The 11,004-nt window shown below is 44.1% G+C and overlaps 1 protein-coding gene and 1 non-coding gene across 2 annotated transcripts; one reads left to right on the top strand and one right to left on the bottom strand.

Annotated features, from left to right (window-relative positions):
* The first annotated feature begins 749 nt into the window (after nucleotides 1-749).
* LOC114675207 (U7 small nuclear RNA) lies at nucleotides 750-811 on the top strand. The gene has a single exon (XR_003726297.1). It is a non-coding gene; the product is annotated as a U7 small nuclear RNA (small nuclear RNA).
* A 3,595-nt stretch (nucleotides 812-4,406) lies between these two features.
* Nucleotides 4,407-5,457, bottom strand: LOC710748 (histone H3.3C). Its single transcript, XM_015116023.2, has one exon. The coding sequence runs from the start codon at nucleotides 5,345-5,347 to the stop codon at nucleotides 4,937-4,939; it is 411 nt and encodes a 136-aa protein (XP_014971509.2). The 5' UTR covers nucleotides 5,348-5,457; the 3' UTR covers nucleotides 4,407-4,936.
* Nucleotides 5,458-11,004: the final 5,547 nt, after the last annotated feature.

The raw sequence follows: 11,004 nt of genomic DNA, 5'->3' as shown, positions 1-11,004 counted from the left end.
GGTTAAACAAGGAAATAGTATCCTCAAGTTCTGGGATGATAAAAGCTTGAATAAATGTTCCTGATACACTCTTCCTCCTGAATCCTGCTGGAGAGTAACTCAACAGTCAGGATAGGTAGCATGATGGAGCCTAAAATCTGTATTTAAGGCTATATTTCTTTTAGTATTTTCTAGTGGGGATGGAGAGTAGATTTGAGTAGCATCCAGGCTATGACTGCATAAGGCAGTGATGTTAGCATCTGACCATTTCTGCCCAATGTGGGACACTTCATTTTATTTTTAAAATTTATTCTAAATTAAATTAAATTAATTAATTTATGTTTTGTGACAGGGTCTCACTCTATCACCCAGGCTGGAGTTCAGTGGCGCGATCTCGGCCCACTGCAGCCTCTACCTCCTAGGTTCAAGTGATCCTCCCATCTCAGCCTCCTGAGTAGCTGAAACTACAGGCATGCACCACCACACCTGGCTAATTTTTGTATTTTTTGATGGAGATGGGGTTTTGCCATGTTGTCCAGGCTGGTCTCAAACTCCTGACCTCAAGTGATCTACCCAACTCAGCTTCCCAAAGTGCTGGGATTACAGGCGTGAGCCACCACGCCTGGCCAGTGAGACACTTCAAATAGACAATTTTGGCTCTGGAGTTCCCCTGCTGAATTGGCTGAGACTGATCTGCTTAGTGCCAGGAGAGAGTCAAGGAGTAGTGGTAAGGGCAGGGTATCTCTCTTAAAACCTTGGGGGGGGGGGGCGTGTGTTACAGCTCTTTTAGAATTTGTCTAGCAGGCTTTCCAGTAAACACCGGAAAGCCCTCAATGAATTAAAAAAAAAAAAAAAAAGAAAGAAAGAAATCTGGAACAAAGACTGATTCTGCTGTATGAAGCCTGTTCTATGAAGGTTCAACCTGCTCACCTGCCTTCCTGAAGACCTAAGGGAACTGACCGATTCACATGATCATGATGGAACTTGAGGAAAATTATTTTGCTGGCCTGAATTACTTTCAGCTCCTATGATTGGAAGAGATTGCCACGTATGCTCAGGGAGGCTTGGGGCAAAGAGGCTTCCTTCCTATGTCTCAGCAAAGGCATTATATCTCTTCATCTAGTTTACTTCTCACATACAACAGCAAAAACTACTTAGTCTTCCACCATTCACTGGTTTACCACTGTTCAGGAGACCCTAATCTGACCTAACTGCTAATAAGTCAAAACCATGAGCAGGTAAGGAGAAATGACCCCTTTGAGGACATTTGTTAACCAGAGGGAGGAAGACTAACTCACACAACTAGACAGATGGCTTCTATTGATGCAGAATCACAGGAAGAGTCAGAGAGAATTAGTAAATGATTAAACAAGTTAATATTTGTAAAATGTTTAGAACAGTGCTTGGCGTATTTTATATACATGTGTGTCAAATGATAAAGTGTAACAAGTAATGAAAGCTCTCAAGGATGTGCAGTTAGAGCACAATAAAAAGACATTCTAGAACTGGAAAACATGATTTCAGAATTTAAAAAAATTAGTGCACAAACTGGAAAAGAGGATGATCCTTAACTGAGAACCAAATTAGTAATCTGTAAGATCAAGCGGAATAAATAGCTTTCAACAGAGAACAAAAATGTAAAGAAATAGAAATCATTGAGGATTAAGAAACTCAGGAGATCTGTTGTGAAAATGATAGGAGTCCAGAAGGACAAAGTGAATATAAGGAAGCGAAAACCTAACTAGATAAATAATAGAAGAAAATTTCCCTGAGATGAAGAAAGATTTGGGTTTGCAGATTAAAAGTGTTCACTGAGTCATATGAATGATAATCAAAAAAGACACACATCAAAATTTATCCTTGTGAAATCCTTGAATTCCAAGTATAAAGAGAAACCCTTGTTAAGTTTCCAAACAGAAAGAACACATTCTGGCTTCCAGCTGGCTTTGGCCACTGGGAGGCACTGGTAAAAGGCTGAAGACTGGGAACAAGTAGAAGCTTGGATATTTCCGTAGACCTTCCTCTCTGTGTTGGGTAATATGTCTGGTACTGGTTGCAGCTCCTCTGTAACCCCAGATCCTGCCAGACAGGCTTGCACTGGATAACCCTGATTCTTGGGCTCTGGTAACACCACTTTCTTCCCCTCCCTTCTTTCCTTTCCTTTCCTTTCCTTTCCTTTCCTTCCTTCCTTCCTTCCTTCCTTCCTTCCTTCCTTCCTTCCTTCCTTCCCTCCCTCCCTCCCTCCCTCCCTCCTTCCCTCCTTCCCTCCCTCCCTCCTTCCCTCCCTCCCTCCTTCCCTCCCTCCTTCCTTTCTTTCTTCTTTTATTTTTTTTTTTTTTGACAGAGTCTCGCTCCCAGGCTGGAGTGCAGTGGCGCGATCTCAGCTCACTGCAAACTCTGCCCCCCACCGTTCACGCCATTCTCCTGCCTCAGCCTCTCGAGTAGCTGTGACTACAGGTGCCTGCCACCACACCTGACTACTTTTTTGTATTTTTAGTAGAGACAGGGTTTCACCATGTTAACCAGGATGGTCTCGATCTCCTGACCTCGTGATCTGCCTACCTCGGCCTCCCAAAGTGCTCGGATTACAGGTGTGAGCCACTGCGCCAAGTCTTGTCTTGTCTTTTGTTTTCTCTTCTTTCTTTTTTTTTTTTTTTTTCCCAGGGTTTCACTCTGTCACCCAGGCTGGAGTGCTGTGGCGCGATCACAGGTCACTGCAGCCTCAACATGTCCAGGCTCAGGTGATCCTCCTGCCTCAGCCTCCCAAGTAGCCAGGACTACAGGTGTGCACCACCATGCCTGGCTAGTTTTTTTTGTATTTTAAAAATCTACAACACAGAAAGGTACAAAACAGTGGAACACAATCTGCAGAAAATTGGGAGAAAAGAACTGTTAATTAAAAATCCTGTATCTTGCTCATATTCTGTCTCGGGCTCTTCCTGAGTGATTACGCTGATGCAGAGGGCCCCCTGGCAAGGAACTGAGGCCTTTAGTCCAACAGCCAGCAAGAAGCTGCATCCTTCCAGCAACCATTTGAGTTATTTTGGAAGTGCATCCTGTCACAGTGAGCCTTGAGATAAGACTGCAGCCCCAGCTGACACCTTGATTGCAGCCTGTGAAAGACCCTAAATGGACACCTTGATAGCAATCTTATAAGAGAACCTGAAGCAGAAGACCCAGTTAGGTCAGGCCTAGAGTCCTGACCTACAGAAACTGTGAGGTTATAAATGTGTTGCTTAAGCCATCAAGCTTTATTAGAAAAAAGTGGAATTCAAGATCAAATGCATTAAACAAGACAAAAAGGGGGCATAAATGGTTCAATCCTTGTTGAAGTGATGAATCACAAACTTTTATGTACTAAATTATTATAGCAGCTTAATATTTACAGCAAACTCTCAGAAACCCAAGAATATTTTGATAGAAAACCACCACCATAATGGAAGATTATAATATATCTCCTTCAGAACTTGAATGATCAAGTAGATGAAAAATAAGCTAGAGAATAGATGATTGAATAATGTGACAAACAAGTTCAACATATAATCATATATATGTATATTTCCACACACATTTTAAAATGTAAACTATTTTGTTTTCCAGCTCTTGGGAACTTGGAAAAAATTTTTTTAATGTAAATTATGTTCTAATGTCCATCGACTGTGTGCTTCATCACAGAGGAAAACGTCATGAATTTAAAGAAGCAGCGATTTGTAGAGGCTACACCTTCTCATTATAATCCACTAAAATTTAAAATAAATAATAGAAGATGGTCAAAATATCTTTACTACTTAGAAACTGAGGAACAGTCCCCTAGATACCCCTAGATCATGGCTGGGTACAATGGCTCGTGCCTGTACTCCCAGTACTTTGGGAAGCCAAGGTGTGAGGATTGCTTGAGACCAGGAGTTTGATACCAGTCTGGGCAACATAGCGTGACTCCTGTCTCTACAAAAATTTTGTTCAAGATCGAAGCCTGGGCAACATAGTGAGAGCCCATCTCCAAAAAAAAAAAAAAATAGCCAGGCATGGTGGTGCATTCCTGTAGTCCCACGTACTTTATTTTTTAATTTTTTTTTTTTTTTTTTTTTTTTTTTTTTTTTTTTGAGACGGAGTCTCACGCTGTTGCCCAGGCTGGAGTGCAGTGGCGCGATCTCGGCTCACTGCAAGCTCCGCCTCCCGGGTTCCCGCCATTCTCCTGCCTCAGCCTCCTGAGTAGCTGGGACTACAGGCGCCCGCCACTGCGCCCGGCTAATTTTTTGTATTTTTAGTAGAGACGGGGTTTCACTGTGGTCTGGATCTCCTGACCTTGTGATCCGCCTGCCTCGGCCTCCCAAAGTGCTGGGATTACAGGCTTGAGCCACCGCGCCCGGCCTTTAATTTAATTTTATCTTATTTATTTATTATTATTATTATTTTGAGATGGAGTCTTTTTTTATATAGTTTAATGTATTTTAATAGCAAACTTACAGGAACAGCACAGAAGACAGACAACATTAAAAACACGTACTTGTATGTAGGACAACTCAGAAAAGTATAGTGAATGGATGGAATCTACTGTATGATAAAAATGCTACAAACACCATTTAGTTGCCGTCAATAAGAAATTTACTTGTTTTAAAAAAAATCCAAATGCTGGCATTGTCCAGAAAAATTTAACAGGTTTATTTATAATTATTATAAAGTTGAACCGCTGAAACTTGTTCACTGAAACATTTTAACTTGCATTAATGCTTTACGCCTCTGCATTTATATTAAAAATTCACACACAAATGAAAATGGAAAAACTGCCAATACCTGATTTCTGTCCCCTATTTTTCCACTCGCAATCATATACTTAAGTACCTTTTGACCCCATGGAAAAAAAATATCTAACGTTCAGAACTACCAATAACAGGAAGAAGATAATTTGTTTTTTTTTTTTTTTTGAGAATGAAATGTTTCCCATCATAGTGGATTCTTAAGCACGTTCTCCACGTATGTGGCGTGCTAGCTGGATGTCTTTTGGCATAATTGTTACACGTTTGGCATGGATAGCACACAGGTTGGTGTCTTCAAAAAGGCCAACCAGATAGGCCTCACTTGCCTCCTGCAAAGCACCGATAGCTGCGCTCTGGAAGCGCAGATCTGTTTTAAAGCCCTGAGCAATTTCTCGCACCAGACGCTGGAAGGGAAGTTTGCGAATCAGAAGTTCAGTGGACTTCTGATAACGTCTAATTTCACGGAGCGCCACAGTACCAGGCCTGTAACGATGAGGTTTCTTCACCCCTCCAGTAGAGGGCGCACTCTTGAGAGCGGCTTTTGTAGCCAGTTGCTTCCTGGGTGCTTTACCACCGGTCGATTTGCGGGCAGTCTGCTTTGTAAGAGCCATGGTACAGAGACCTCCTTACTTACCTCCCTTCTCCTTCGGCTGGAGCTCGGCGAGAGAGAGGCAGCGCTGGCGTTAGAGAGCGACGGAGGCGCGGCGGCGGCTGCGAACACAGTTCGAGACCGAGTCTTGCTCTTTCGCCCAGGCTAGAGTGCAGTGGTGCGATCTCGGCTCACTGCAAGCTCTGCCTCCTGGATTCACGCCCTTCTCCTGCCTCAGCCTCTTGAGTAGCTGGGGCTACAGTCACCTGCCACCACACCTGGCTACTTTGTTGTATTTTTAGTAGAGACGAGGTTTCACCCTGTTTGCCAGGATAGTCTCGATCTCCTGACCTCGTGATCCATCCGTCTCGGCCTCCCAAAGTGCTGGGATTACAGGCTTGAGCCACCAAGCCCGGCCGAGAAGTTATAAATTTTGTAGGAAGTAACAAAAAGGTAAATGCTTTGTAACAAAACCTATGGGATCATCTAAGTCTCTATTTAGAAGAAAATGTGTATCTTTTTTTTTTTTTTTTTTTTGAGACGGAGTCTCGCTCTGTCACCCAGGCTGGAGTACAGTGGCCGGATCTCAGCTCACTGCAAGCTCTGTCTCCCAGGTTTATGCCATTCTCCTGCCTCAGCCTCCCGAGTAGCTGGGACTACAGGCGCCCGCCACCTTGCCCGGCTAGTTTTTTTGTATTTTGTAGTAGAGACGGGGTTTCACCGTGTTAGCCAGGATGGTCTCGATCTCCTGACCTCGTGATCCGCCCGTCTCGGCCTCCCAAAGTGCTGGGATTACAGGCTTGAGCCACCGCACCCGGCCTAGAAAATGTGTATCTTTACATCAGGAATCACAAATGTGTCCAGGGCCTATGTAGGTGATGTAGAGGTAGGAAGTGGTTAGATGTAAAAATAGGGAGAGGAAGGGCCTATGGAGAATTGGAGAGTACGTGACTGCCCTAAAAGCATTCAAATCCAGCGGTTTGCAATACTCCACTATAAATGCTCTTATTACTAAAAGTGGAAAATATGTACACTGAGTAGTATACTATAAGCACAGTTGCAAAGCCACAAAATTATCCAAAAGAAAATACAAATAGGGAATTAATGAAAGAAAAAGCTCAAATGAATGAACTAGAAACTCGTCACAGGTTGGGTTGTCAGGGAAACAGATACCAGGGAGTTAAGGGTACAAAAGGTTTATAGAGAAGTAATATCCATGAAAAAAAAAAAAGGTCAGGGGGTGTTGTACGACTGCAATGTAGACCTGAGAAAGTCTCTGTCAGTCCACTGGGGAGCTCTGGAGCAAAGATTGTCCCTCAGATGAGTTCTGCATTGAGCAGAAAAGGCTATATCCCAATACCTCCTTTTGCTCCATCGTTAGCCATGGGCATCCTGAGGATGATCTCAGCTTAAAACCTGAGGTGGTCTGACCTTGGAGCTACTAACAGCTGATGGCAGTAACAGCTAACCACACTCCTTGCAGCTGGACAGTGAGAGCCTTCATGAAGTGGGATCTCAGTAAGCCTCTCTGTTTCTGCCACAAAAATAAACAAAAAGGCATAAAGCCAAAACCCAAAAGTTAGCTTTTAAAAAAAGTCAATTCAGGCCGGCGCGGTGGCTCATGCCTGTAATCCCAGCACTTTGGGAGGCCGAGGCAGGCGCATCACTAGGTCAGGAGATCGAGACCATCCTGGCGAACACGGTGAAACCCCGTCTCTACTAAAAATACAAAAAAATTAGCCGGGCGTGGTGGCGGGCGCCTGTAGTCCCAGTTACTCAGGAGGCTGAGTCAGGAGAATGGCGTGAACCCGGGGGGAGCGGAGCTTGCAGTGAGCGGACATCACAGCCACCGCACTCCAGCCTGGGCGGCAAAGGGAGACTCTGTCTCAAAAAAATAAAATAAAATAAAATAAAAATAATAAATAAATAAATAAAACATAAAAAAAGTAAATTCAACCTATTAATGCTTCCACCATTTTGTGTCTCTGTGCAATCTGCAAAATTGTTCAAGTGGAATTCATGTGCACAAATTTTCAAAGAGTGGACATTCATTAAATTATATTAGGCAAAAAGCAAGTAGCATTTAAAGGGCTGCCTGCCATGGTGGGAACTGTAAGTCAACATATTTTCATGTTGGCCTTTCTTCCACTGCCCTAAACGAGGAAGAAATTTGTAATCAATTCAAATTTTAAAAGGACTACTCCTACTAGAAAACAAGAGAACATTCTATTAGTTTGAGGTTTCAGTGTCCCCTAAGATCAAAAACAGTATTTTGGGAAGGGCAGGGCTGGGCTGGGCTGGGACCGTGGACAGAATATGTGTACATGCAGTGGCATCCCTGAGGATCCAGAGCTTCAGTGCTCCAGCTGCCCAACTTATTGGGCTTTCCCGCCAATTTCTACACTGGGCTGAGTGGGCATAATTCAAGCAGGAAAAGGTCATAGTTGTCTTAATATTCTGGAGCTCCATGAGAGCATTTACTGACACCCAATGGGATATATTTCACATATTGTAGTATTGTATTTCTTTAACTGCTAAAATATATGTGGTCCAGTTGCTCTGTAGTACTTACTCTTACATGTTTTATCTAGATTAGATTGTAGATAGTCAATATATTTCTTTTCTTTTTCTTTCTTTTTTTTTTTTTTTTTTTTTTTTTTTTTTTGAGACGGAGTCTTGCTCTGTCCACCGGGCTGGAGTGCAGTGGCCGAATCTCAGCTCACTGCAAGCTCCGCCTCCCGGGTTCACGCCATTCTCCTGCCTCAGCCTCCCGAGTAGCTGGGACTACAGGCGCCCGCCACCTCGCCCGGCTAGTTTTTGTATTTTTTAGTAGAGATGGGGTTTCACCGTGTTAGCCAGGATGGTCTCGATCTCCTGACCTCATGATCCGCCCGTCTCGGCCTCCCAAAGTGCTGGGATTACAGGCTTGAGCCACTGCGCCCGGGCTTTTTTTTTTTTTTTTTAAGATGGTGTATTGCTCTGTCACCGAGGCTGAAGTGCAATGGCACGATCTCAGCTCACAGTAACCTCCACCTTCCAGGTTCAAGTGATTCTCCTGCCTCAGCCTCCCAAGTAGCTGGGATTACAGGCGCCTGCCACCATGCCCGGCTAATTTTTTTTTTTTTTTTTTTTTTTTGAGACAGAGTCTTGCTATGTCGCCCAGGCTGGAGTGCAGTGGTGCCATCTTGGCACCCAGGTTCAAACAATTCTCCTGCCTCAGCCTACCTAGTAGCTGGGATTACAGGCATGCGTCACCACACCCAGCTAATTTTGTATTTTTAGTAGAGATGGGGGTTTCATCATGTTGGCCAGGCTGGTCTTGAACTCCTAACCTCAGGTGATCCACCCACCTCAACCTCCCAAAGTGCTGGGATTATAGGCGTGAGCCACCTCGCCTGGCTTGATAGTCAATATGTTTCTAAGTCTCTCCTGGAGATTCAGCAGAGTAACTGTCCAGAACTTTTGATCTCAATGGCAGAAATAGAAGAAAGAGCACTGTCCAAAATGGTGGTTGCTATTGAGTACCTGGAATGCAGCGAATCTAATCTGATTGGAAATGTGCTGCAAGTGTAAACACAGACAAGATTTCAAAGACTTAGAATGCAAAAAAAAAAAAAAAAAAAAAAAAAGGTAAAATATCTCACACTTTTCATATTAATCGATTATGATCTATTTTGGATATGTAAGATTAAATCTATTACGATTTGGCCAGGTGCGGTGGCTCAAGCCTATAATCCCAGCACTTTGGGAGGCTGACGTGGGTGGATCACCTGAGGTCAGGAGTTTGAGACCAGCCTGACCAACATGGTGAAACACCGGCCCTACTAAAAATATAAAAATCAGTCAGGTGTGGTGGCACACACCTGTAGTCCCAGCTTCTCCAGAGCCTGAGACAGGAGAATTGCTTGAACCCAGGAGGCGGAGGTTGCAGTGAGGTGAGATCGTGCCACTGCGCAACAGCCTGGGCGACAGAGCGAGACTTAATAATAATAAATCTATCAAGATTTATTTTACCTGTTTAACTTTTTCTAATGTAACTACTAGAGCATTTAAAATGACACTCATAGCTCACGTTTTTGGCTCATGTTATCTTTCTATTGGATAGTGCTGCACTAGCTACGTATTGTAGAGTTTCCTATATTCCTCTTTTGACTCACTCAAAGTTCCAACCAGTACAGAAATGATGGTAAGCTCATTCTTATGGTTCTCCATGGCTTTAGCAGTATAAGGCCAATGTATGTCATACTGTGTTCAATTTTTGATTCTCCGTACATCTTTTGCTCAATAGGGAGCTCATACAGAAGTGTCCTGTCCCCATACCAGAAAGTGCACATCGACGGGGGACACATGATGCGAAGGCCATAAGCACCGGCAACAAAAAGACCCATGGAGTGCGATAATGGCTCTAGAGTCTTTTTGTTAATCGACCCTGTGAAAGCCACCCTTCTAGCTGTGCTTTCAGTTGAGGTCCTGAGACTGACTGCCACTGTGTACAGCCTCATCACTCGATTGGCCATCTGGTGCAGGAGGATGAACCGAGTGGCCGAGGCGGCGGCGGCGGCGGAAGAAGCGGCTCCAAGAGGAACCAGGCACCGCGAGCCCAGCGCGGGAGGAGGAGAGGGGGGAGGCGGAGACAAAGGAGGATAAGATGACATCCGGGGCGGCGACGCCGGAAGATGGGGCCCGGAAAACCCTAGGTCCGGCCCTAGGAATTCTCCTTGGCGGGGCTGAGTCCGCGGAGCCGCCTCGGTCGCTCCTTCCTTCGGCTCAGACTGGCGTCATCTCCCGACTCTCAACTAACGCAGCTCTCTACCCTGGACTGAACCCTCCCACCCAGCCCTTAAAGCAGGTGTTTTTTTGGCTTTTTTTTTTGAAAGGACTAATAAAATAGACAAACTGTCAGCTAGCCTGACTGAGGTAGGAAGAAAAAAAAAAAAAAAAAAAAAAGGAAAGAAGGGGAAAAGAGGGAAAAAATTAGTAATGAGCAAGTCGATAAAAGCACAGATATATGATAAAGATGTTAAGAAACTATTGTGGGTAACAAATGTGAATATGTAGAAGAAATTATTGCTTTCCTAGCAAACTATGAACTACCAAAATTGACCCCAAAAGTAGAGAACCTGAAAAGAGCAATAACCATAGAAGAGAATGGAGAGTCACCAGGTCTAGTTGGGTTTTAGCTAAGTTTTAGTTAACCTTTTTTTTTTTTTTTAATGCTTTGATTAGAAAAAAAAAAAAAAAGAGAGAGACTATGTTCCTCAGGCTGGTCTTGAACTTCTGAGCTCAAGTGATCCTCCCACCTCCGCCTCCCAAAGTGCTGGGATTACAGGCGTGAGCCGCTGTTCCTGGCCAATTTTAGCTAACCTTTAAAGAACAAATAATTTCAATGTTACCTGGTCCATTCTAGATAGTGTTTTTCTTTTTTTTTTTTTTTTTTTTTTTTTTTTTTTTTTTTTTGAGACGGAGTCTTGCTCTGTAGCCCAGGCTGGAGTGCAGTGGCCGGATCTCAGCTCACTGCAAGCTCCGCCTCCCGGGTTCGCGCCATTCTCCGGCCTCAGCCTCCCGAGTAGCTGGGACTACAGGCGCTGCCACCTCGCCCGGCTATTTTTTGTATTTCTTAGTAGAGACGGGGTTTCACAGTGTTAGCCAGGATGGTCTCGATCTCCTGACCTCGTGATC

The sequence above is a fragment of the Macaca mulatta genome, chromosome X, assembly GCF_049350105.2.
Source record: "Macaca mulatta isolate MMU2019108-1 chromosome X, T2T-MMU8v2.0, whole genome shotgun sequence".
Lineage (NCBI taxonomy): Eukaryota > Metazoa > Chordata > Mammalia > Primates > Cercopithecidae > Macaca > Macaca mulatta.
Note: the sequence above shows the minus strand (reverse complement) of the source record. Positions and strands in the feature narration are given on the sequence as shown.

What these genes read in the sequence shown, in the direction of transcription:
- LOC710748 (XM_015116023.2), bottom strand. Translation starts at nt 5,347, where the DNA reads ATGGCTCTTACAAAGCAGACTGCCCGCAAATCGACCGGTGGTAAAGCA.